This window comes from Gorilla gorilla, chromosome 8 (genome assembly GCF_029281585.2).
Source record: "Gorilla gorilla gorilla isolate KB3781 chromosome 8, NHGRI_mGorGor1-v2.1_pri, whole genome shotgun sequence".
NCBI lineage: Eukaryota > Metazoa > Chordata > Mammalia > Primates > Hominidae > Gorilla > Gorilla gorilla.
Genome location: NC_073232.2, coordinates 56,949,847 through 56,977,241, shown reverse-complemented (window position 1 = coordinate 56,977,241; position 27,395 = coordinate 56,949,847). Strand labels below are relative to the sequence as shown.

At 37.2% G+C, this 27,395-nt stretch overlaps 1 protein-coding gene across 8 annotated transcripts in view; it reads left to right on the top strand.

Moving 5' to 3' along the window:
- The window catches only part of BICC1 (BicC family RNA binding protein 1), a 318,362-nt gene that overhangs the window by 263,174 nt on the left and 27,793 nt on the right, over window positions 1-27,395 (top strand). For 5 of the 8 annotated variants that reach the window (XM_004049442.5, XM_063710077.1, XM_055354106.2 and 2 more), the window contains 12 exons: window positions 8,775-8,854; window positions 10,700-10,858; window positions 12,146-12,199; window positions 13,038-13,232; window positions 13,458-13,709; window positions 17,263-17,394; window positions 20,106-20,292; window positions 22,162-22,323; window positions 22,819-23,015; window positions 23,955-24,087; window positions 24,651-24,807; window positions 26,839-27,004. In XM_004049442.5, coding sequence (XP_004049490.2) covers window positions 8,775-8,854; window positions 10,700-10,858; window positions 12,146-12,199; window positions 13,038-13,232; window positions 13,458-13,709; window positions 17,263-17,394; window positions 20,106-20,292; window positions 22,162-22,323; window positions 22,819-23,015; window positions 23,955-24,087; window positions 24,651-24,807; window positions 26,839-27,004 — 1,874 coding nt within the window. Of the gene's footprint in view, window positions 1-8,774; window positions 8,964-10,699; window positions 10,859-12,145; window positions 12,200-13,037; window positions 13,233-13,457; window positions 13,710-17,262; window positions 17,395-20,105; window positions 20,293-22,161; window positions 22,324-22,818; window positions 23,016-23,954; window positions 24,088-24,650; window positions 24,808-26,838; window positions 27,005-27,395 lie in introns of those variants that run through there. The other 3 variants (XM_055354104.2, XM_063710076.1, XM_019035559.3) reach the window with 2 other exon arrangements.

Below are 27,395 nucleotides of genomic sequence, written 5' to 3'. Positions count from 1 at the left end.
TTATTTACGGGACTTTCTTAGTCTAATGTGTGTGAACTCTTAAATGCATAGTGTCTTACTCTGTAACAGCAACCAGCAGTTGTGTGTTAAGATTTTTCACAAAGAGTCCCAGCTGTTGTAAAAAGGAACAATCTGCCCTGGCCACAGATTACAGTGCTTTGGGTTTAGACTGCAGGCAATGCCTCTGGGACCTGTCATGCACACTGTGAACATCAGTATTCCTGGGAGAGAGAAGGCAGATTAGTCACTTCTGGCTCTTAGAAGTTCTTGCATAACTTGCTGTTATCTCAGTATAATTTCCTGGGGATGCTTTATCCTGGCATGTGCCCCCTCCTTTATCAAAAGGACCATTGAGTATTGGACTGGGATGCCATTGCCATTGCAGAGGGCTGGTGTTGTTTCCTCCTCTTCATCCTGGATCCTCGCATTATTGTTTTTGCCATGTGGGGTATCTTGGCTTCATCTCTACCATCACAAGAGTTGCCCATCTCCCTCTCATACTTATGTCAACGACCTCCGTTGCAGTAACCTAGCACTACCCATGCTTTCTGTAGAACTGTTATATACAAACCATTCTAATGATTCCAGATTTCGTCCTGGCACTTCATTTTCTTTCCTCCCCTTCCCAGAATCCTCTTCCTTATCTCTGGAATATAGAGCTCAGATGCCAAGAGGCTGCGGGAAACTAATTGAGTTAGGCTTTGTGTTTCTTTCTTTTTCCACCCTCCGTGTTCCAAAGCTGGATTTCTCTTATGCTTTGGATTTTTCCCTGCCCTCCTCCTATCTGAACAGCAACTTTCAGATTATGTCTTGGGTGTAGTTTACACTATATAAGAGAAAGTGGTTTATAAGATAAGGTAGTTTATCCTTTTCCAATTCTCACACTCCTTAAATACATCTGTTGTTGATTATTTCATCTGGTATGCCTTGATTTTTGCTTTCTACTTTGTTTGCATTTCATTGTTCTTCTCTGAGATTATTTCTAGACTTTTTTGCTGAGCCCCCATAACTCTGTTTCTGATTAAGTAAACAGCTTTGATAAGTCACAGTGGAATCTTAACACAAACTGGCATATGCACAATTTACCTCTTCTCTCCATTAAGCTGCATTTCCTCCTGAAGTTGAAAAGTCGGTGGAGAATAGTTCTAATAGCCCAGCATCCTTGTATTTTAAACTCTTCCATTGCTGATTATATTGGAAATACTGGTATTCCATCACCAAAAGCTCTTACTTATCTTCCAGCTAGTTTTGAATTTTCTCAGGTTGGTAGCTCTCTTTTATCCAATTGGTAAACCATTCACAGGCTCCACCTTGGTATGTGAATGGACCTCCCACCCTTTCCTTGCATTCAGCAAGAACCTGCCTGAAGTATTCATTACTGTAGCGATGAGGGCACCTGCTCCCCAATCATTGCCAAAGAGAGCTGAAAATGCCTAAGGAATTTGCCATACTTGCTTTCTTACAATTCGCTCACGTCACTCCTGCCATTATCATGTCAAAAATACTCTTTCTCTGTTAAATATTAAGTTTCATTTGGAAAAAAAAAAGAATGTTGATAGGAAGTTGCCATGGGACCTCACTGTGTATAGGTTGATATGGATACTAATGGTAACATTAATCTCATGAAAATTAGGTTTTTGAATTTAAAATACATATGTTTTTGCACTGCTTGCTGTCTGTTCCTCTTCTCTTTTAGTTGACTAGTAAGGAGATTATTTTTTCAGTTTTAAAATAAGATATTGGCTGGGTGTGGTAGCTCATGCCTATAATCTTAGCACTTTGGGAGGCCGAGTCAATGGATTTCTTGAGTCCAGGAGTTTGAAACCAGCCTGGACAATGTGGTGAGGCACCCCATCTCTACAAAAAATTAGCCAGGCATGGTGGCCCGTGCCTGTAGTCCCAGCTACTCAGGAGGCTGAGGTGGGAGGATCGCTTGAGCTTGGGAGGCGGCAGTTGCAGTGAGCCGAGATCACACCACTGCACACCAGCCTGGGTGACAGAACAAGCCTCTGTCTCAAAAAAGTAATTAATTAATTAATTTAATTAAATAAGATACATAAAGATGATTTTATGCTTTATCCTAAAGCAATGTTCAGGTAAGCCTTGAACAAGTGGGGTCAGGGATGTTGACCCACCACACAAAAATACACACATAATTTTTGACTCCCCCAAAACTTTATTAATAGCCTGCTATTGACCAGATGCCTACCAGTAACATAAAAGGTTGATTAGCATATATTTTGTGTGTTATATGTATTATATACAGTAGTCTTAACAATAAAGTAAGCTAGAGAAAAGAAGTTTTATTAAGAAAATTATAAGGGGGAGAAAATAGATTTGCTATTAAGTGGAAGTGGGTCATCAAAAGTCTTCATCCACATCGTCTTCACATTGAGTAGCCTGAGGAAGAAGAATGAGGGGGAGTTCATCTTGCTGCCTTAGGGGCAGCAGATAAATTCTGACTATAAGTGGACCTACACAGTTCAAATCCGTGTTGTTCAAGGGTCAACTGTATTTAGTATAGGGAAGGCCTAGAGCAGATGGGTTTGTTCTTTATCCTGGTTATATCACCTGACATGTTATGGCTGCCCACTAATGTTTTGCTTTAACTATGTGTGGCTTGGGCTCTTTTACTCCCCTCTTGAAATACACTTTGCTCTTTTATTAGAATTCTTACTGTCAAAGAACATTCCTTGAAATAATCTGGAATCCATCTCACTGGCCACAAAATAAATGTAAAGTGCACAGGCTTCTAGTCGTCCTGTTTGCTCTTTCAAAATCATTTCTAGTCAGGCTTAATAAGTCAGTTCAGGTGTTCTCCATCTCTTGGTAATGTATTTTCACCGTAAAAAAAAATGTGATATCGGTATGTTATTTGGCCCATGTACAGTTTTTGTTTAAAAAAGAAAGTCAATTTCTTAAGAAGCCAGGGGGAAACATGTTTCACCATAAAATATGGGCAGTGGCCAGTTGACTATGAGTAGAATTCACTTTTGCTGATTACTAAAGTGACTTGCTAACCTAATAGTCATCAAAATAGAAGCCATATTAGATGGCTCAGATAGGGTTTGAAGTAGACTCTCGTCTTTGTATGGGGTTGTCAATGCATTTGTTTTGTGCCTAAAAGCACATTATTCAGGAAATGCCACTGGGGTGAACACTGCCTTTCATCCACTTTGATACAAAAATCACAGATTCTTAAAATGTGCAAAATAAGAGGAAAGCCAGTTGTAGATGTGTCACCAGATTTAGGCTAGTTTAAGCTTCTTGGAAACATTTTAGATTTTAAGTGAGCTACCTACCATGAATTATCAAAAATTGTAAAATAAAGTTGCTTATTAGTTTAAGAACCTTATAGTACTATTTTATACCAAAGAAATTTGCATTTATATGGAAATACAGCAGTGATCTAACTGAATTTCCTCATTTATTTTTTGAGGAAACTATACTTGAGTGATTCAGTGACTTTTCCAAGGTGACAGAGTTTGTTTATGGCTAAATTGCGATTAACTGTAGACACCACATATTTTTACCACATCATAAAGGAAATCTGTAGTCGATTGCCACGTCAAAGGCATTAAAAAGTAATACATTCTGTGTAATACATTCTGGCTTTTCCTAGCTTTTCCCTATATGATTCCAAGTGAACTAACGCCCTTGAGAAGCCTGGGGCTTTTTCTGACACTTTTTTTTCTTTCTGAGATTTTTTTCACAAAATTGTAAGCCTAGGGCTACATTCTTTCTTACATAAAAATTTTGGCTATTATTACTTTGGAACTACTTGCCGACTGTTGACATATTCCCAATGGTTGCAAAGAATCTCAGAAGAAGTTGGAGCTGCGCCTCAGTGTTTGTCAACACTGGCCACTCTTGACAGATCCGGGCCCCAGGTAATGCCCGTCTTGATTATATTGTTTCAGAAGTAAAGCGCTTTTGGAAGAAATTAACTTGAAACAAACGTGAAAGAGCTCCACGCCAGGGGAAAGTAAATTCTGTCCACTCATCTGTTTGACAGTTTTGTTTATGTACATAAAATGTACCACAGCCATCCAGATTTGAAGCCATTTATAATATATGGAACTTTTCCCCGTAAACAGAAGTACAACTCTGATACAATAACTTTTGTTTTGTTTTTATTGTGAGTGGGAGGCGGGGAGGTAGTCAAACGAGGGATTTTTCTGTTGTTTTCTGTGTCTAAATGTACATGCTGAGGGTGGAAGACATACTGTGAATTTGGGGGGTTGAATCCTTTTCTCAGCAGCACTTAATCATGGAGACAGGAAAGTGGCTACAGATTGTTGATGAAAGATTGGCCTAAATTCACCATGTGTCTATAGCACATTACTCTCTGTAGCATAATAAATGCAAATGGCTGACATGAGTATTTTCTGCAGATTTTGCTGTGGAATAGGAATGAAGTGGGAAGGAGGTTTAGGGGCCTGAAGAAAGAAGGAAGAGGCAGTAAAATATTCACTAATGTTTCCAGGGGTGGGAATGTTTCCAAGGATGGAAAACCACAGAGTAGAAACCAGAGTACCAAGAGATAATCTTTTAAAAGCATAACTAAACTTCACATTAAGTCATAAAAACATTCAGTATTCTTACAATAGAGTAAGGTAGAGAAAATAAAATTTTAATTTTAAATATTGAAATACTTTATTTTTATTGAAAATATGGTTTTTAGCGGGTGTCCTTATGACAGTTGTTGCCTTGTTAAGTCCTTACAGATATCCATATGAAAGTCACAAGAACCTTTATGTTCAAAGGTTTAACATTTTTAAAAAGGGGCATTTTTTTCTCTTTGGCATTATTCACATATAAAATACCCATTTCATATGCATTTCCATTACAGCTTCCTATTACTTAGAGAAGGTTGGATTACCATCTGGTCACTTTCTCTTCATTAGGATGACACCAGAGAGATGTGAGCAGACGGGTAGGACAGGAATCTAAAAACCAAAAATTGAGATGAATATCTGACAGTTTTTTTGTATTTTTAAAGAGGTGCTAAGATCAGAATATTTGAACTCAGAACTTTTTTGGAAAGTACCACACACACAGTCACCTAGTATATGAGCTTTAGACTCTTTCTATAGACTTCCATCTCCTCTCTCTGTATTTAGCCATTTCCTAAATTATAGGTGCCATCTGTTCATTCAGCAACAGCTTATTGAGTATCTACCACTTGTTTGGCACTGTGGTAGTTACAAAACCAAGTTAAACATGACCCCTGTGTTCAGGGAACTTGAGGATTGGTTTTAAAGTAGTAATTTTTTTTTTAAGAGTAAATGTCTCAAAACCTTTATGCCTAAATTGAGTTCTTCAAAGCAATTAATTTTGGGAGGGAGAAGCTCTACGCTTATTTCCTATTTTTCTGTTATGCCATCTTCTAACCCTCTTTATAGCTGACTTTTTCCTCAATTTATGTTTATTAATGTGGTTAATACTTTGACTTTTCTCTGTCAAGTATTTGCAGAGTGAGTCTAAAGGAAATCTTAATCCCTTGTGGTATTACACAGAAATGTTTGAATTGTAGACTGTTAACAGTCATTGAAAAACAGAGACCTGTATTTCAGGAATTGAAATGAATAAATTAAGATCAACCTGGAAAAAAGAACACATCTTGTATGCATCTTTTAAGCGAGAGCCAAAAAGGGAATGAAAAACACAATGCTGCTAAGCCACTTTAGCAATCTAAACCAGAATTTTGTCATGTTTGTTTTTCTCTGTCCTTATTAAGCTTGACTATTTGAAGAACCACTTTCCAAAAAAGCACTGATTCAGACCCTGGAGGTAAACGTGTTACATGTTGGTGACTGTCTCTGCATGCATGCTCATGTGTCTTTGTGCCCACTGATAATTTATATTTTTGGTCACTAGATGGTGCCCTTTCACTTTGAATGAAAGTGTATTTTCTATTGAGGCGTTTGCTTTTTATTTTGCTTTTTGTTCTGTTGATGCAAAGATGGTGGAAAATCATCTTATTTCTTGATTTAAGAAAATCACATTCTCTCTTAAATCGGATACGAGGCTCCCTGTCCCTCTATGTATGCATAGGAATTTTAATGTGATTATCCAACCTGTAAAGTCACACATTTGTAGATTATCATACCACTCAAAACTTACTGTTAATTTGTTTTGTGGGAAAAATACAAATTTATCCTATAGAAGCATTTTGTATATATATAGGACCAATACATAAATGGCTACAATTGAAATATCTATGTGGTTCAATCTGCTGTTTCTGTACTTGAGTTAACCATCACTTGGAAAGCCAATGAAATGCCAGTTACTGAGTCCTGAAGGCCCAGAAACCTGTATTTTAACAGGCATGTTTCGAGACACATTGGCTTCTAATCACCCACAGTAGTAGCGAACATTTTCAGTAGAGGTTAACTTCATTGTCAACCAACAGTAACTAAAACCAAAGTTAAGGATAGTTGAGAGTGAAATTTTGAAGGTAGACAGCTCTTTAAAACCTGATTGAAGGTAGACAGCAACTTGAAAACCTGATTGAAGAGGGAATTAAGGAGGCTAGTCCCCACCCTGAGGCTTTGGCTCTGGTATCTCCCTCTACCTGGAAGGTTCCAGCTCAGCCAAGTATCCTACCTCCTTTAAGCCTGTTGCCTAGCCGAGCTATTATGGATGAAATAAGAATTATTGAATAAAATGATCTGTCTGTTTACATAAGTGTGGTAAAAGTTGGCTAGAGTATAACAGAGAAAGGGCAGTCCTGGTTCTTGTTAGGATGCATTAGAGAGCAAGCAATGGGAATGAGATGCTGTTGGGCTCTCTCCCAACTTGGGTTGGTCAGATGCCCCTTGTGCCTTGCTGTTAGGCCCCTCATTTCATAATAACTGATGCTTAACATTTTGGAAAGTTTTAACCACTCTTAAGACCTTTGACCTTCACAGTGTCCCTGTGACAGGTTAAGTGTCAGGGGAGGGATTACAAAATAGGATAAGGAAGAGTGCTTGAGACCAAGAGCAGCCACCAGGAGAGGGTGGGGGCTGGAGGTGGTGACAGACACTCAAATTAGGCACAGCTGCTGGACATCTCCCCAGGAGGCCAGAGGCATTCCTGAACTCTGAAGCTTGGTGCACTGTTATTAACTGTGATTTCACCATCCTGGTCCTAGCAGTGGGTAGCTTTAAGAAAAATGGTTTCCTCCCTTCTTTCCTTCCTTCCTCCCTCTTTTTTGGTGAGGGGGGTGGCAACTGCCCAATTGCAACATAAGAATATGATATGCTCTCTGTGGCGTTTTCACCTAGGCTGTGGGATGGGGGTGGGAGATCACAGTGTCAGGGGAGTATGTGTGGTTTAGATAAAATCCCCACCCAGTGATTCTCATTCCTTATCCTAGAGAATAGATGCTTTAGGAGTTAAAGGATTCAGGCGGAACTGGTGGTAAATTGTGAAAGTTGTGAAAGGTGCTCAGTAAACATTTACTGACTCTTTACTGCTGGGATGCAAAGTACAGGATATAAAAGACTTAGCCAAGAAGTCAGTAAGTTGTAGGCACTCAGTAAGGTTGAGACATGATCAATGGTTGTGATAATCATAATGAATTATCTCTATGTTATTCAGTTTTATCATAAAGCTGATGGGTATAGAACTTTTGACTTATCCTAGAATGATCTTGGTCTGTGTCAAAGGCTGACCTGTAAAATAAGAGAATACCTGGATTGCTGGGCAACTTGAAAACCTGATTGAAGAGAGAATTAAGGAGGCTAGTCCCCACCCTGAGGCTTTGGCTCTGATATCTCCCTCTACCTGGAAGGTTCCAGTGTCTTACCTCCTTTAAGCCTTTACTCATATCTCCTTTTCTCTATGAAGTCTGATACTCCTCAAGACTCTCTCATAGCTGGTACTTCCTCATCTTTTTGTCTTACTCTTCTTTTTCTTTTTTCATAACATGTATGTTCTGATTAATTATTAATTAGATAATTTATTTGATTAAATTATATTTTGTCTCTGCAGAAGAGCCAAGTTCTTTGTGGACAGGACTCTTGCTTCTTCACTTATCTCTTCTCTCTAGTCCCTGGAACATTGCCTGGTACATAGTAGAAGTACAGAAAAGATTTGGTGAATGAATGAATGCTTTCCTGTAGAAAGTTTAATGGCAGTAATAAACAATATTAGTCACTCAATACTAATTCTGGATAAATATTGAATTAAATATTCCTGAATGAAAGTTAAGTTTTTTTTTCTATTAGCCTTCACTGTGGTGATGTCTTTTAAATGAAGTTATTGCATAAAGTGTGGATCCAGAGTTGGAAGACATTGGATTATAATGTCCAAGCTTCTGAGTGGTTTTCTGGGAGAAGTTACGAAACCACTCTGTGCTTTAGTTTCCTCTGTAAACAACGTCATGAATCTGTGCTGTGGATTAAGTGAATTGATGCACTTCAACCCTTAGAACAGGGCGGAGACTTGTAGCAGGAGCTCAATAAATCCGATTTATAAAAAAAATTATATGATATTTTTATTTTGCAGTTACGTGATATACTTATTTTGTAAAAAGAAATGTAAATTTAAATGGTTTAGCCAATTTTAAGGAAGAAAGTCACAGATAAATGAAAACGTGGGCATTTTCCATATTCCTGTTGTTGTTACAATAACACACCTAGAATTTTATTATAATAATAAACTCCAAATGTTGAGTTTATTATGGAACCTCTTGTGTTCTAGAGTCAATTTTAAAACAGAGTTTTTAAAACAATTTTAAACAGAGTTTGGGAGTTTCACACAAGCCTTTTATTTCTTTCTTATAGATCCCCATATTAAGGTTTCTGGAAAGAAAGAAGATGTTAAAGAAGCCAAGGAAATGATCATGTCTGTCTTAGACACAAAAGTAAGTGAATGTTAAGGACACTCAGATGTCAGAACCTTGTCTCTGCAAGGGCTACTTCATGCCGTTATGAAAGAACCATTTGGAGAAGAAAAACCAGGAGAAAGTAATGGTGGGTTTTAAAATAAGCACTTGTGATTCTACAGTGGATGTAAAGTTCTGTTTAATATTTGAATAGGTTCTTTCATGCTGAGTAATTGAACTATACATACACACACACACAACTATATATACCTACATCTACATACATATATATGTTTCGTGTATGTATGTGTATATATGTATACATGTACATATATACCATCTTCAGAAATAGAAATTGGCCCTGATTAATATAGAGTAAGTAATAAGAATTGTAGGAATTAGATTATTTGCTTTTATGATGTCAGTAGAATACCAGAATGATCTTCTATATAGCTCTGTGTTGGGTGTGTGTAATGGCATGAAATTTGATGCTTGCTTTTGTGTGATCACGTGATGTCTCTCTCTCTCTCTCTCTCTCTCTGTAAGTATATGTATAGAGAGATAACAGGGAAATTTCAATATGTAAAAATTTATACTCATTTGTGAGAATTTATTTTCTTTAACAAACACATCTAAATCACTTATTGTATACCAGGCACTTCGCTAAGTACTCTACATTTTACACTTATTAATTTGTTTGATCCTCGTAACTGACTCAGCACAAAGGTATTAAGTAATTTGTTCAGGATCCTAGAGCCGGTTAAGTGGAGAGATGGGATTCAAATCCAGGCTGTCTCATTCTTAACCACTTTGTCTTGCCATCTGGCATTTCATTAGAATGATCTCCCTCTGATCGCTTTCTTGTTTTCATTCTTCCTTTCTGTTCTTTGTTGGTTTTCTTCGTTTTTAAAAAAATTACTCCTCTGATAATTATTAAATAGTTTAGAATTTTCTTCAGGAAAGGGGGATTTTTTTGTGTTTTAAAGGTTAAACTGAAAGAACTAAACTTAAAAATCAAAATATATTTAATGGGCATAAATTTAAAACAAGAATTCACAAGGTATAAAAATATTTTTAACATATTTTGATGTTTTGATTTTACTTTTTAAAGACTGAATAATTTCAGTAACAGTCTTCTAAATGAGAAGGGATTTTATGTCAGTCTTTATGATTGTACAGCACTAAATTCCTCAAATATAGTCCAATATGACCACAGCATTTTTATTTATTATGTCTTAGAATTTTACATTTTGCTTTAATATAACCAATGTACTTTGAATTTCTTTATTTAAGCCATTTTGTGACCAGTTATCTGCACTTTGTGATCTCTTTCTCCCTTCTTTCTACCAGCCAGAGTAATAGATCTACTTTGTAAAGTTCAATATATAGTAATATAGGAGTTGGAAAGCAGTGATTGTAAAAACTTCCTTATTCACAGTTTTGAGCTTTATTATTTCTAATTTTGTATCATCTTAGTTATGCAGTCCCACTAGCATGCATATCTTCAATCTTGTAATTGTGTTTTCATCTGTTTTTAGTTATTTGAATTAAATGTTTCGTGAATAATGTCTTTAAAGACAAACTGAGTAATTTATTTAACTGTAGCTGACTTTGTTTAAAGACTTCTTTCCAAAAAAATTATCTTGGTAAAGAATAAATTTTTCTATTTCTTCTGACAAATCTGTCTTAAAATGAGAATTTCTTTTTTTATAATCAGAGAAATTAATAGCAGGAGAACACTTATAGATTAAGATGATCTTATTAAGAAATAAGATTTCCCACTGACTTGCTTTTTGTTAATACCATTCCCTTGAGGGAAAGGCATTTAGGATGTCATTCTTTCCTTTTGCATACGTCAAGTAATAATACATTATTTTCACGTAGAGCAATCGAGTCACATTGAAGATGGATGTTTCACATACAGAACATTCACATGTAATCGGCAAAGGTGGCAACAATATTAAAAAAGTGATGGAAGAAACCGGATGCCATATCCACTTTCCAGATTCCAACAGGAATAACCAAGCAGAAAAAAGCAACCAGGTGGTTTGTCTTTTCACATGAACTTTTATGGAATGAATTACAGCCTTAATTTAATTTTCAGTTTGCCTATCTTTTTTTTCTGAGAGGTGAGACAAAAAAAAAATCACATAGATGACATACAGTGTAGATTGTACAACTTTCTGCAAGGAAATTGAAGGTGCTTTGCTTTTTTGAGGAGATGAGTTGTAGATGGGCCCTAAACTCTTGATCTTGAAATCATTGATAAAAAATAGCAGAAGATGTAATGGCCACAAAACAAAACCTTAAAGAAAGGCTGAGAGAGCATATCGTTTAGGACCTGGAAGCTTGCCTAGTCCAGGAACCTATCCATTGCCTGGTAGAGACCTGGAAGTAAATACCTCTGTGGCACACCAGATCACCTTCTGAGGAGCAGTGCGTTAGTGCCTGACTTCTTACATTGCCTTAATTATGTCTCTCTCTAGTTTATACACATTTGTGCTTGTTCTTCTGTTTGGCAGCAAATGGAACTCACCTGTCCTCATGCAAGCGGTTTCAGTACTTGAAGAACAGATAGTATTATTTGTGATATTTGAAAGTATTCTCTCTTCTAAACTAGTTACAATACTAGAAACTGTCAGCCACAAAGATAAATAGTCTTTTCTCTACAGGGACTAATGGTGACAGTGGGATGTGCACATAAGGGACTAGACAGAAAGCTATAGTAAAAAGCAAAGACAATATTCAGAATATTTAAAAACTGGTATGGCATGACCATTGGCCCTAAGAACAGTGTCCTGGAGCCCCTGTACCCCCCACCACAATGCCAAGACTAACACCTTGAGTCAGTGGGTCATGGGAATGCCCAGGAGATTTCAGAAGTAAGCTCTAGGTAGATGTTGGAGCAATGATTGTGTACCATCTGGTATGGAAAATGTTCACTATTTTCAGAACCTAGTGTAGCTCTGTCATTGAATATTGATAAGTATCTGGTATGCGAAGAGCTGAAACAAAACGGAGAAAATGCAGTGAACAAGAGTAATTATAAAGAGGGCAGGATGATCTCCTGGGGGCTGTGGGGCTTTCAGTAAGTCCAGTGGGTGAAACAGATCAGTTGACACAAATTACCTGAGGATCTCGTTAAAATGCAAATTCTGATTAAGCAGGTCTGGATGGGGGCCTGAGATCCTTTATTTTTAACAAGCTTCTGGTTAATAACTCTGTATTTGTCCCTGGATGACACTTTTAGTAGCAAGCATATAGATGAACTGGAAAAGAGATGTGAGTTTGATTAAAATAAATCTAACTTTGATTTTCCTCCTCTTATAGGTATCTATAGCGGGACAACCAGCAGGAGTAGAATCTGCCCGAGTTAGAATTCGGGTAACTATTTATTACTTTAATGTTGTAAATTGATGTCAGCAACATTTGCATTATAAGGCACTAAAAATATAATAATTTATCATTTTATAACCAAATCATGTTCAATCAGTAGGAAATAGTGGCAAAAGTTATTTTAGTGTCTATCTTAGCATTCATTATCTAAATATTTATTGTATATGTTCAAAAAGTGAGTTTCTATGTTATTTATAAAATTTTTTCACTGAAAATGTTTCTCAGAGATGTTCTGGATTTTATCTGACTCAGTTTTTCTAGTTTTTATTCAGTGATCATAAAGAGGCCTAAGGAAAAATGCCACAGGCAATGTGAGTTAGAAACTCTCAGGTTTCACAAAAGGCTCCCATCATTTAAAAACACTTGTAGGCCAGTTGTGGTGGCTCACACCTGTAATCCCAGCACTTTGGGAGGCCAGGGCAGGAGGATCACTTGAGGCCAGGAGTTCGTGACCAGCCTGGACAACATAGCAAGACCCCATCTGTCTCTACAAAACATTTTTAAAAATTAGCCAGGTATGGTGGCACATGCCTGTAGTGTCACTAATTCAGGAAGCCAAGGTGAGAGGATCCTTGAGCCCAGGAGGTGGAGGCTGTAGTGAGCTGGGATGATACCACTGCATGCCAGCCTGGGTGACAGAGTAAGACTCTGACTCAAAAAACAGAAAGGAAAAAAAAACACTTTATATAATGTAGCTAAACTTAATATCTATAAGGGCAGTTTATGTTTTAAAATCTATCTTCAGAAAGGAACCAATGATTGATACACATGTCTGAATGTCTAATGCTTTAACTCTCTGCTTTGGATTCTCATCATTTCATTTTAGGAGCTGCTTCCTTTGGTGCTGATGTTTGAGCTACCAATTGCTGGAATTCTTCAACCGGTTCCTGATCCTAATTCCCCCTCTATTCAGCATATATCACAAACGTACAATATTTCAGTATCATTTAAACAGCGTTCCCGAATGTATGGTGCTACTGTCATAGTACGAGGGTCTCAGAATAACACTAGTGCTGTGAAGGTAAATTATTCAGATAATTCCGCACATCCTATATGTACAAGTTACATGAGTTTCATTTTTAAAGAATATTAGACTAATTTGATTTCTAGAATTTTCCTTCGTTCTACATTTTGGTTTGCAGAATATGCTGTATTTTTCCATAGCTGTTAGAAATGCAATAGAATCTTTCCCCGTATATGAACAGTTAATGTATAGGATTATTTCTTTCCCACCCTTTTCTCTTAGGAAGGAACTGCCATGCTGTTAGAACATCTTGCTGGGAGCTTAGCATCAGCTATTCCTGTGAGCACACAACTAGATATTGCAGCTCAACATCATCTCTTTATGATGGGTCGAAATGGGAGCAACATCAAACATATCATGCAGAGAACAGGTGCTCAGATCCACTTTCCTGATCCCAGTAATCCACAAAAGAAATCCACCGTCTACCTCCAGGGCACCATTGAGTCTGTCTGTCTTGCAAGGCAATATCTCATGGTAAGGTTACTGAAATAAGTGTTACAATTTTTTTAAACCTCTTTGGATGCAGTGCATGTTTTTCCATCCACTGTACTAATGTGATATTTAGGAAAGCACTTCGGAAGCCTCGTCAAATAAGGAAGTTTCTTGCTAAAAGGAAATAAACTAGAAGAGTAATAAGGTTCATAGTGCCTCAACAGGTTTAATTTCATTGCATATGTAATTTTATTTCAGTGTTTTCTTTTTAACTTAGACTAAACACAGAAGAGAATTATAGTGAAATAATTGACTGCATTTTGTGGCAAGGATGGAAGGTGACTGTTTTCATCTGACCTGTAATATTAGTGTGCAGTTTGTATTTGGCAAAAAAAAAAAAAGTCCTCTGTTTAAACAGAAAAGTGAAAATACTATTTAAATTTCACCATCAAAGACAAATTTTGTCAGCCCAAAACATTTGTACATTTCATAACTCTTTGATCCAATTAAAAAATACTATTTAAGTCACAAATTTGAGCGTCACTTATTGAAGGAAGAAAAGCAAAGTTATATGTTATAATTCAATACTACTTTACTACTTCTAATTTATAATTGCAATATTTCTATCCTTCCCATATTTGTTTAAAACCCCTCGGCCAGGCGCGGTACCTCATGCCTGTAATCCCAGCACTTTGGGAGGCCAAGGTGGGCAGATCACTTGAGGTCAAAATCAAGACCAGCCTGGCCAACATAGTGAAACCCCGTTTCTACTAAAAATATAAAAATTAGCCGATGTGGTGGCAGGTGCCTGTAATCCCAATTACTCAGGAGGCTGAGGGAGGAGAATTGCTTGAACCCAGAAAGCAGAGGTTGCAGTAAGCCCAGATGGCACCACTGCACTGCATTTCAAAATGAAATAAATGAAATGAAATGAAATAAAATATCCCAGTGTATGGGTTGATAATGTAGTAACAAAATGGATGGACATGATGCTGGGCTTACAAATATTTGTATTAAAAACACCATTGTATTCTCTCATTCAGTGCTTGACCTTTAGTGGCATTTGAATCAGTAAGCCTCAGGTGTGACATTTACTATTATTAACTTGCAGAGTTTATTTTTGAGAAACTTTCAGAAAATCTAAGTTTTTATTGTTGATTCCATTCCTCTGACAGACAAGAACTTGTTGGAATCAATAAGATTGTAATCCATGATTTTAAGAAATTTGTCGTGAATGATTTTTTTAGCCAAGCTTATTTTATCAGGTTATTTTTAATATACTGTACTACAAGTCAGATTTATATTTATATCCAAGAATTGTTGTAATCTTCATTTTTTTTCTGCTTTACAAGTTCTTTAGATGTTATTTTTTAGTTTAGTGAAATTTTTCAAATATTCTCTACAGTTATTAATGCACATTTATACTTTGACCATACCTGCCAAAAATAATGGCTCATATTATTGCACAACATTGAAATAACTGAAGGAGAAATTAAAAGGCTTTAACCCGTATTTTAAATACCATCACCATTTTGTATAGCACTATTCTTATAAAAATCACTTTCTGGCTGGGCGCGGTGGCTTACACCTGTAATCCCAACACTTTGGGAGGCCGAGGCAGGCATATCACAAGGTCAGGAGTTCAAGACCAGCCTGGCCAATATGGTGAAACCCCATCTCTACTAAAGATACACAGAAAAGTTAGCCGGGCATAGTGGTGAAGGTCTGTAATCCCAGCTACTCAAGAGGCTGAGACAGGAGAATTGCTCAAACTGCGGAGGTGGAGGTTGCGGTGAGCCGAGATCGCGCCACTGCACTCCAGCCTGGGTGACAGAGCAAGACTCCGTTTAAAAAAAAAAAAATCAATTTATTCCACAGGAGAAATGGAGCATAGTATTTTATTTCTTTTTCTTTGTTTAGTTTAGGTGAGGTCTCACTCTGTTGCTCAGGCTGGAGTGTAGTAGTGTGTTCTCAGCTCACTGCAATCTCTGCCTCCTGGGTTGAAGTGATTCTCATGCCTCAGCCTCCTGAGTAGCTGAGATTACAGTCATATGCCACCATGCCTGGCTAATTTTTTTAGTTTTAGTAGAGATGGGGTTTCACTATGTTGGCCAGGCTGATCTTGCACTCCTGGCCTCAAGTGATCCACCCACCTAAGCCTCCCAAAGTGCTGGGATTACAGGCATGAGCCATGGTTCCCGGCTTAGTAATTCATTTTAATCCTAGTGTGCTTAATGGTAACCTCTCCTGATATCCATTTACAAATTCCAGCACCCAGTGGGCTAACACTGGAAATTCTGTGCATCAGAGAAAGTATATTACATTGTTCCTAGACTTAGTAGATCAGAGGCTGTGAATAGAGCATTAGAGAAAAAAAAAAAATCTAAAAAATGAGGTAGTTAAAAGAAGGGACAATAGTAACAATTTACTCCAGGAAGGAGGAAAGGTTTAAGCTGCATTAGGTTAAGTAGGATTTATATTGGTGAAGAAGCTTTTGATGAGTTAAGACAGGGGTCCTCAATCCCCGGGACAAGGACCGGACCAATACTGGTCAGTGGTCTGTTAGGAACTAGGCCACACAGCAGGAGGAAGCAAGGGAAGCTTCATCTGTATTAACAGAGGCTTCCCATCACTCACATGACTGCCTGAGCTCCACCTCCTGTGAGATTAGCAGTGGCATAAGATTCTCATAGGGGCATGAACCCTATTGTGAACCGTGCATGCAAGAGATTTACGTTGCATGCTCCTTAGGAGAATCTAATGCCTGATGATCTGTCACTGTCTCCCATCACCTCCGGATGGGACCGTCTAGTTGCAGGAAAACAAGCTCAGGGCTCCCACTGATTTTACATTATGGTGAGTTGTATAATTATTTAATTATATATTACAATGTAATAATAATAGAAATAAAGTGCCGAATAAATGTAATGTGCTTGAATCATCTGAAACCATCCCCCTTCCCTCCCCCTCCCCTGGTCCATGAAAAAATTGTCTTCTGTGAAACTGGTCTGTGGTACCAAAAAGGTTGGGGACCCCTGAGTTAAGATACCAAAGTACAAGATCCTCTTAAAGGATCATTGGGAGGCTGGCCTAACCTGGAGGAAGGGGAACACATACAGATATAAATCTGTGGTTGAACAAGCAAGTCTGGGCTAAAATGTGGAACTCTTTAAATGCTCGATCATGTTTAGTTTTCATTCAAAATACAATCAAAAGCTGCCACTGGAAGTCATTGAGCAAAGGCAAAGATTAGTACCCTTGATATAGTCGAGAATCTAGTTTCTAGCATAACTTAACAAAACTGAAGTTAGAGAATAAAGGAATTTTCCAAGGTGCACAGTGGATAAAAAAAGTCCAGGGCCAAAAACAGAAACTTAAGACATATAATTTCATCATCCAAAAATGGTTTTCTCCCCCTTAACGTTAATGCCACACCTGTCCTCTAAGCTATGTGAACTTATATAATTCAGCTTTAATACTTCAGTTTATTCTTTAAATCTGTAAAATAGTGCATTATTTGCAGGCACGTTAAATTATCAGGTGTTTAAATGATTAAATTTTTACCTCCTACACATTCTATTGTGACATTTTCTAGGGTTGTCTTCCTCTTGTGTTGATGTTTGATATGAAGGAAGAAATTGAAGTAGATCCACAATTCATTGCGCAGTTGATGGAACAGCTTGATGTCTTCATCAGTATTAAACCAAAGCCCAAACAGCCAAGCAAGGTTGGTTCAGAGTCTGAATCCAGAGAATTATATATCATATCATATACTGTATAGTTTTATTTTGCATAGAAGTATGTATTTGCATATACATGAAACTGTTACTCTATACAGGTTGAATATCCCCAATCCGGAATGCTCCAAAAGCTGAATCTTTTTTAGCACTGACATGACAGTCAAAGGAAATGCTCATTGGAGCATTTTAGATTTTGGATTTTCATATTAGGGATGCCCAACCAGTGCAGATATTCCCAAATCCCCCAAAACCCCAAATCTAAAACACTTCTGGTCCCAAGCATTTCAGATAAGGGAAACTCAACTTGTATAATATATATGTCATTAAGTATTTAGTTATCTAATATAAATTTGTAACAGTATTCATTATAGATCATCATTTTCTTTATATATGTGTTGGTTTTTGCAGTCCATTTAGAGTAACCATTATTTTTCCATAGTTAAATGAGAAGGAAAGAACATTTGTTCTTAATTTAGAATCTGGTAACTTGAAGCTTTTCTAAGTTACCCAAGAGTTGGTAAGGCTACTTACATGTTGTGTGTGTGTGTGTGTGTGTGTGCGCGCACATGCCCAGTGTAATTCAGAAATTGTTTAGACTACTTACTATATGCCATCTCCTGCGCAAGCTGGAGAGTTAAAGAAGAGGTGCCTGTGCTTTTTTGTAAATACTTTAAGGACTGAACTGTCTCAAGTTCAGCGTTCTTGGAACCTCTCCTCAGAGTGTTGTAAAATTTCAGTAACTACATGTAGAATAAAAATTTAATGGAATAAATGTTTGTTTTTTTTTTTTTTTTGAGACAGGGTCTCACTTTATCACCAAGGCTGGAGTACAGTGGTGTGATCGTGGCTTACTGCAGCCTCGACTTCCTGAGCTCAGGTGGTTCTCTCACCTCAGCCTCCCAAGTAGCTGGGACCACAGGCATGTGCCACCACACCTGGCTAATGTTTTGTACTTTTTGTAGAAATGGGGTTTGGCCATGTTGCCCAGGCTGGTCTTGAACTCCTGCGCTCAAGCAATCCACCCACCACAGCCTCCCAAAGTGCTGGGATTACAGGTGTGAGTCACTGTCTCTGGCTCAGAATAAATCTTTTATTAAGTGCTAGTAAGAATGAGGAAAGAGGAATGTTTCTACATTAGTATTGTTGTTTAAACTAGCACAGCCACTTTGAAGAGCGATTTCTGATGATCGCATTATTCTAAGATATTGATTACCCTACCTGCAGTAGTTCTACTTCTGATTATACACTCTGAAAACACCTTTGCACCAAGAGTCAACACGAGAATGGTGTTGAGTAAAAAAAGTATATTGCATCATAGTATGTATTCAATGGCAGCATTTTTGTGTATATATATGTCTGTACATTTTTAAGTATAAAGCATTGTTTAGAAGGATGCACACAAAAATCATGATGAGTTGCCTTTGGGGCAATAGAAAGGAAAATGGAACAAAGTAAACAAGGGAGATGTTCTATTTATTTAGCAAAAATCAGAAATAAGAAAATAACACCATTTTAAAATTTTGAAACTATAAATCTTATATGCATAGAATGGTGTATATATAATATGTATTTTATATAATTTGGTATATGTAAATAATGTGGTAATCGCTGTCCAACTGAAGAAAAATGATCTTGCCTTCTCCGAAAGAAAACTTTAAAGGAAAAGATAACATTGATTCTAAGTGACCCTTGATATAATTAGTTTAAAGTTAGGGAACAGGATATTAATTTTATGTATCGTGAAGCTTCATGTGTGACTAATTTGAGTTGACCAGAGTCACTGTAGATACCAGGACTAAAAGATAAAGACAGGAGAGACATTAGAGGGCTTGTGCATATTAAGATGGACAGTCAGAAGAATTCCAGGAGTTCAGTAAGAAATGAGCAGAAGTCAGGGAAAAATAGATTGTAAATGAGAACTCCAGAGCCTTGCAGCATCCCAGGGCCATTTAATTATGCCCAGCTGGCCCACATTCTAACTACTGCTTTAACTGCTTTCTCAGCCACAATTTTTTTTTTTTTTTGGTCCATTGAGGGCTTTCCCCTTTGAGTTCACATTTCAAATTTTCTTGATGAGTCCATTGAGGAAGAAAAATGATTTATTATTTAGAATTTTTTTTACCATAAGCTTTGCCATAGATATGTCACCAATGAGGGATAGTCATACCTCAAGGTCTATTAGCTAACTAGTAAACCATAAATGTCAAACGTAAGTGATGATGATGATGCAGTTTATATGTGGTCACAAGTTTGATTTGGTATGTAGTGACAAGATGCAAGGGGGAAGCTTTAGTGTAAAGATGAGGGGCTGTAAAAAGGGAACCCAAGTTCCCATCCTCTTGCTGTCTCTTCACAGCTGTGCCATGACCTGGGCTAAGTCCCTTAACTTCACTGAATATGAGTAATGATTCCCACCCTATAAGGTTTTGCTGAGAATAGGAACATATATGCAGCTACTATCACAGCTCCTGGAACCCAGAACATGCCCAATAAATGGTAACCAATAATTTAGGGTTTTACCAGAAGGAGTAATCTTAAGCACTAAGTGGTTAGAATTTGCAGATGATTTAAAAGCAGCATTGATATGTCCCCTGAGTGGAATTCTTATTAGCGTATTCATTTTCCACCTCCCTCCCCTCCCCCATTCATTGTAGACTATTTGCATGTCACTTTTTTCCCCCATTATGTGTTTTCATAGTCTGTGATTGTGAAAAGTGTTGAGCGAAATGCCTTAAATATGTATGAAGCAAGGAAATGTCTCCTCGGACTTGAAAGCAGTGGGGTTACCATAGCAACCAGTCCATCCCCAGCATCCTGCCCTGCCGGCCTGGCATGTCCCAGCCTGGATATCTTAGCTTCAGCAGGCCTTGGACTCACTGGACTAGGTATACAATTTATTATTACAGCGCGTCTCAGTCACTGGGGAAATGCTTGTCTGGTTCCCTTTCTTTCTACCATTCGGGCCTACATTTAAAGGCTATTTTTTTTTCCTTTGGGCTCTAAGATCAGATGAAAAGCCATACAACCTGAATCAATCCATTTTGGGGTTTCTTAGTCTCTGTGGATTTGTTACCCAGATTCTTCCCATGTTTGCATAAATAATCAAGGTCTGACTATTTTATTTTCAGTGGCTGTGTTTGTTCTAAATTAAGAATGCCATTGAGATTGAAGTAAGCATGCTGACTGTAATTTATGTTTGTTCTCTCCTGCATTTGCAATATTGTCATCAGTCCCTAGAGATAAAGATTATCCAGTTTGCTTTTTGAAAAGTAATTGCAAATCTGTATGAGGGGTGGGGAGGGGGGTGAAAATAAGCAGAACCCGCATCTCCAGTGGTTAGGCCTGCCTTACCCAGACACAAAGGAAATCTAGTCAGAGGCCAGACCTGTATTTCTATCTAACGTGAGGAATAGAAAATAGAAGAATGAACAAACGTCATAATCTCAGAGCTTTAGTCAAGAAAGTAGAATGGGCTGTTTAATAGTCATGGTGATATTTATGTCCTCATCTATGGATTGCTATTTTATAGGCTGAAGTTAATTGCTGTATTACAGTTTTGCTAGATTTATTTCTTTCCTGCACATTTCTCAGTTGCATTTATTTTCCTTAATCGGTACTCCTAGAAAATCATCCTGGGTCATTCAGTGTTGATTTGAGACAAAAAAGAATACTCTCAGCAGTCTTTAAAATTTTTTTTCCAATAGCTATTCTTGCAGTCTTTAAAATTTTTTTTCCAATAGCTATTCTTGCTTTTAACTTTTAAGAAATTTAATGCTCTTATATGATTGATTTTCCAAGTAGCCCTGCCTAGACATCATTAAAGAAAGATTTTTTTTGTATCTTGGCCCCTAATCTATCAAAGTTGTTCCTTCCACTGGGACCTGAACAGAGTCATAACAACATAGCAATGACTGTGAGTCAGGAAATGCCAATTAGGTAACTTAGCAGGAACCGAGTTCATCCTGCACTAGAGAGAAAACAAGTGAGCAAAGATTCACTAACTGAATTTTTAAAATGTTTTCGTTGCTATACCTATCCTGTTATATACTTTATGCTTTATATGTATTCCTGGAAACTTGTATACAAATCCACATTTCATTCTAGAACATATTTTAAATGCCCAAAGGAAAATTTCATTATTTAAATCAAGCATTGACTCCTTAGAACAACAACAACAACAAAAAAAAAACAGTATTTTTTTCTGAGGAAATTTTCATCATTGAGATGGAGCCCAGGGAAGTCATGTATATGTTTTGAGATACATTTAGGAACTGTTCTGGTAGCCTGCCCTATCTGCAGCAGGGACAAATAGATCTATCCTACCACAGGAAAGCATTCCCTAGTCGCTGCTACAAGTGAGTAGTTTGAAAAGGGTTTGTTTGTAAGCAGATGACAAATGAGTTATGCAGAAGAATAAAAATGAGTTTCCACTTGAGCAGAATTTTGTTCATCCTGGGTAGCTGACATGAATGCAAGCACCTGGTGATGTTCAGTGACCCTAACTGCCATCCTGGTCTGGGCACACCTATCTTCCATTTTCTGATAGCAGCTCTTTGTGGATAAGCTGCTTCCTCTGTTGGAGCTGTATGATGCAAAACTCATGTGAGTATTTGAAAGAAAATCTGTCATCCATATTTTATATTTAGAAAATATCAGATTATATCATTGTGCATTCCCAATGGCAATATTGGTGCCATCTCTATTTTAAAATCTTAAATTTATGTGAATTGACTTTATATATTCATTTATTACAGGTCTTTTGGGACCCACCACCTTATCTCTGAACACTTCAACAACCCCAAACTCACTCTTGAATGCTCTTAATAGCTCAGTCAGTCCTTTGCAAAGTCCAAGTTCTGGTACACCCAGCCCCACATTATGGGCACCCCCACTTGCTAATACTTCAAGTGCCACAGGTCAGTATCATTTAAGTATATTCCAAGATGTGTATTCTTAGGTGTTACCAGTTTTTTAAATAAAATTTATGAATGGCTCAGTTTTCTTAGGGCAAAATTAGGGTTCAAAGCATACTCCATCGAAACAGAAATTCCCTGATATGTAAATTAGTTAAAATGAAGCACAGCAAAGCAGTTTGAGTTTTTCATACAAGTGAAATACCATCTTCAAATGTGATAAACAGACCTGGTAGTTAGGTTCTAGTTGGAGTAACTTGCTGGTAGTCATTTACATCTGTACAATGAGAGGGTTGGATTAAATATTCTCTATGATATTGTCCGATTTTAACACTCTTTTGTGTTTTTATAGTAAATAGTACCTCTGTTTACAGAGGTGTCAAAATTGAATTCTTTTCTGAACTTGCAGCAACAAAAATGATATTTTTATTGTTAGTAAAAATAATAGTTGAATCTGAGTTTCTTCCTAATATCTGTCATCATAAAATGTTGTTGTAGGTTTTTCTGCTATACCACACCTTATGATTCCATCTACTGCCCAAGCCACATTAACTAATATTTTGTTGTCTGGAGTACCCACCTATGGGCACACAGCTCCATCTCCCCCTCCTGGCTTGACTCCTGTTGATGTCCATATCAACAGTATGCAGACCGAAGGCAAAAAAATCTCTGCTGCTCTAAATGGACATGCACAGGTAATGGCTTTCTGCCAGAATGTGTCTGTGATCTCTACTGTTTGTAAGAGACAAACCCCTGGTAAAGTTAAAACATGCTAGAATGTGTGTGTGTGATCTCTGCTGTTTGTAAGAGATAAACCCCTGGTAAAGTTAAAACATGTTTAAACTTTCACCTAAAATGAATTTTATTTATTTTTTTCAACTTTTATTTTAGGTTTAGGGGGCACATATGCAGGTTTGTTACATGGGGAAATTGCATATTTAACCGATCTTGAGTTAATTTTTATATATGATGAAAGGTAGGGGTCTGGTTTCATTCTTCTGTATATGACTAGCCAGTTTTCCCAGCGCCAGTTATTGAACATGGATTCCTTTCCGTATTGCTTGTTATTGTCGACTCTATTGAAGATCAGATGGTTGTAGGTGTGCAGCTTTATTTCTGGATTCTCTATTCCGTTCCCTTGGTCTATATTTCTATTTTTTTTTTATGCCAATACCATGCTGTTTGGTTTCTGTAGCCTCGTAGTATAGTTTGAAGTCAGGTAGTATGATGCCTCTAGCTTTATTCTTTTTGCTTAAGATTGCTTTGGCTATTTGGGCTCTTGTTTGGTTCCACATGAGTTTTAGAATAGTTTTTTCTATTTCTGGGAAAAATTATGTTTGTAGTGTGATAGGAATAGCATTGAATCTGTATATTACTTTGGGCAATATGGCCAGTTTAATGATATTGATTCTCCTGATCCCTGAGAATGGGATGTTTTTCCATTTGTTTGTATCACCTACAATTTCTTTCAGCAGTGTTTTGTAGTTCTCCTTGTAGATATATTTCATCTCCTTAGTTAAAAGTATTCCAGGGTGGTTTTCTTTTTCGTGGCTGTTATAAATGGGATTGTGTTCTTCATTTGACTCTGTAAAATTGTGACCATATTTATACATTATTTTCTATTATTATTTTAGTCTCCAAATATAAAATATGGTGCAATATCCACTTCATCACTTGGAGAAAAAGTGCTGAGTGCAAATCACGGGGATCCATCCATCCAGACAAGTGGGTCTGAGCAGACATCTCCCAAATCAAGCCCCACTGAAGGTCGGGAACTGTACCCTTCTGAAATTCATTTTGGTTGTTATTTGGAAAAAGGAGGTTGTAGAGAGTCTATGCAGTGATTTTTGAGTTGGTTTTGCTAAACAGCTATGATTCATCCTACCTCAATTATGTGGAAAGACAACATCCTGAATAAAATTTCAAAGAGCATGGTGAAAGATTAACTGAAAAGCACTTTCCACAGAAAGAATCATTTCCCCATTACATTGTAAGTTCCTGAATTGAAGTGAAGGTAATTGTGTAGCAGAAAAGCATCAACTTACTAAATGTTATATATATAGTTCCCCCAAGTAGAGTATCTTTTTATAACCTTTTTACCCACCCCCTGCCCCACCAAATCTTTAAAATATATGCAGGTCTTCTCTTCAAATTGAGTTTTTGTGACAACCTGAACTTGTTAAGGTGTTTCTTTGCAGATGGAAGAGGTCTCTGTCAGGTTAATCATGTCTCCATAGAGTAGGGTTCTGATTTGTTTCCATTGCAGATAATTGTCAACTGGAAGGTGATGTTGTTTAGGTGTTTCACTTTTTTTTCCTTTTCCTCTGCAGGTTGTAATGATGCTTTTGTTGAAGTAGGCATGCCTCGAAGTCCTTCCCATTCTGGGAATGCTGGTGACTTGAAACAGATGATGTGTCCCTCCAAGGTTTCCTGTGCCAAAAGGCAGACAGTGGAACTATTGCAAGGCACGAAAAACTCACACTTACAGTATGTATTTTAATCTTTAAAGAGCCCTTGATATTTTGAAATGATATATATTTGTTCTCAACTCTATAGTTAGTACTCTTTGATTCAAGTCATGTTTGATCTCATCCATGGGTGTTTTCATTTTAACTTTTTTAAAAAAAATATTAAGGAATAATATCTGTTAATTTTCACCCTTCTCTGTCTTCTCTATAGTCCCTTCCCCATTTAATGAATTGATTTATATCTGTGTCCTCTAAACCGTCTGTATTACTCTGAAACTGTAGCATTCTCTCTGCTCTTCAGTAATCAGCAGGGCCATTTTTATTCTCTGATTTTTGCTGTTAGAAATCGTCCCACTGTGAATTCTCCTTCATTTGGCTTTGAATTTCTTTCTTACTGTGGCTCTCTTTTTTCCCAAGGTAGTTAATTGCAAACTTTTAAATAAATGCTTGACATTATCATGACTTTGTTTATTCCAAATCACTTTGGTTATAAATACATAAGTTGTATTAAATATTAAATATAACTCTTCCTTACCATAGCACAGTTAAAGTGTGTCATCCTTACTCTTTTTTTTTTCCTCCATGTATTTTGGACAGTCTCTACAATGTAAGGTTTTTTCCCACCTATTCCGTCCACCTGATTTCCTCTGCTGTCTTATTAGTTCCTGGTATACCCTTCTAGAGTGTCTTTATGCAAAGATTAGCGTACATGGTTTTATTTCCTCCCATTCTTACTAAAATCCATTTTCCTTTATAAACTCTTTGGTCAATCATTATTACCCACCGTTGTCCAGTTCTCCTTTATCTGTGTTTTTCTTTACATGGCGCTAATACCCAAAATTAATGTTCTCATTATAGGCTAGAGAAACAGTTTTACTTTCTTGAAACTATTGAAGCATTTAAAATAGATACCTATTCTTGTCATCACTGAGTATGTCCCAAACCTTCTTATCATCATCTTCTGGCTTAAGCTGCAGCCTCCAGAAAGATCTCCCTGCCTCCAGTCTTTTATTAGCTTGATCTATCCTTTATTTTGCTTCAGCAATTTACTTTCGAAAACAGGTCTAATCTTGTCACACTCTGGCTTCAAATCACCAATGGTCTGTGTTGCCTGGTTCCTTTCCTTTACTTATGCTCTTCCCTCTTAGTTGCTGTTCTCCTGACCTTTGGCACCAGACGACTTGCAGATGCTCTTAAGTTCCCAGGTCAAATGTCCTTTGTGTAGCCTCTGTCAACTTTTGTCAAGCAAAGTTCATTGTCCCTCTTTTTGTATTCCCAAAGTACTTTTCTAAATTCCTCTAAATTCCCTTGGCACAGCAGCTGAGTAGTTGAACAAATAAAATCATGAATGAATAAACAAACCAGTTCTTGATTGATATTGCAATCCCTATTTTGAGCCTAAGGTGCAGTTAGATTTGAACTTGTGGTGCGTGCATTCTGTACATATCATGTGTTGTAATTCACATATTTGCTGCTCATTGTAAGAAGCACTTTTACGCTCTGCCTGTCCCCCTCAACAGACTTTGAAGAATATTTCTTATTTATCTGCTACATTTATTTGTTACCATCATATACATATTTCATACACACGAATTGGATCATCTACATGCCTTCAAATCGACTGGATCTCTGTTTAGACTTTGCATGGATGAATCATTGATATCTCCTTGATGTATAAAAATTAGAAATCTCATCTGTACATCTATTCCACCTATATCATATGCAGTATACCATATATACTATATATACTGTGTTTGAATGTGCATCATGAAATAGTGTCAAGCTTTAGCCCTACAGTCAGAGTGCCCAATTTCAAATTCCATCTCTACCATTCACATTAGAGGTATGACCTTGGACAGTGTATTTCCCTCATCCACAAAGTGGGGATAACAGTAGTACCTGTGTCATAGCATTGTTGTGAGGATTAAATGAGAGACTACGTGTAAATAGCTGATGATGATAAACATGCATAGTAAATGTGGCATGTAGGAAACATTCAGTACATTTGTATATATAGTGGAATGTTAAATTCCACACTCTTATTTCACAGCAGCACTGACAGGTTGCTCTCAGACCCTGAACTGAGTGCTACCGAAAGCCCTTTGGCTGACAAGAAGGCTCCAGGGAGTGAGCGCGCTGCAGAGAGGGCAGCAGCTGCCCAGCAAAACTCCGAAAGGGCCCACCTTGCTCCACGGTCATCATATGTCAACATGCAGGTAATGGTAATAAAATAGGAAAGCCACTCAAATGTCATATGTTTGGGTTCTGGTATGGAGAATTCAGTGAGTGTTCAGCAGTAGTGCAGAAATTAGGTTTTCCTTCTGTGCTACATTCAAAATGAAATTTAAATATATATGTAGCAGTTAGTTTGCTATAAACATTAAAAATGAAAAGCAGTATTTAGCTTAAGTGAGAATTCTTTAAAATATATTAAAAATGGTGCAGAATGGTCTGTGTCACTGTCTTATGCAAATAACATTATTCATGTGTTACTTAAAAAATTTTTAGATGAGTTTGCGGGACTGCATTTCTAAGTATTATTGCTTCATGACATAGTCTTGGATAAATAGATATACTATTTTCTATGTAATGAAGATGATGAATGTG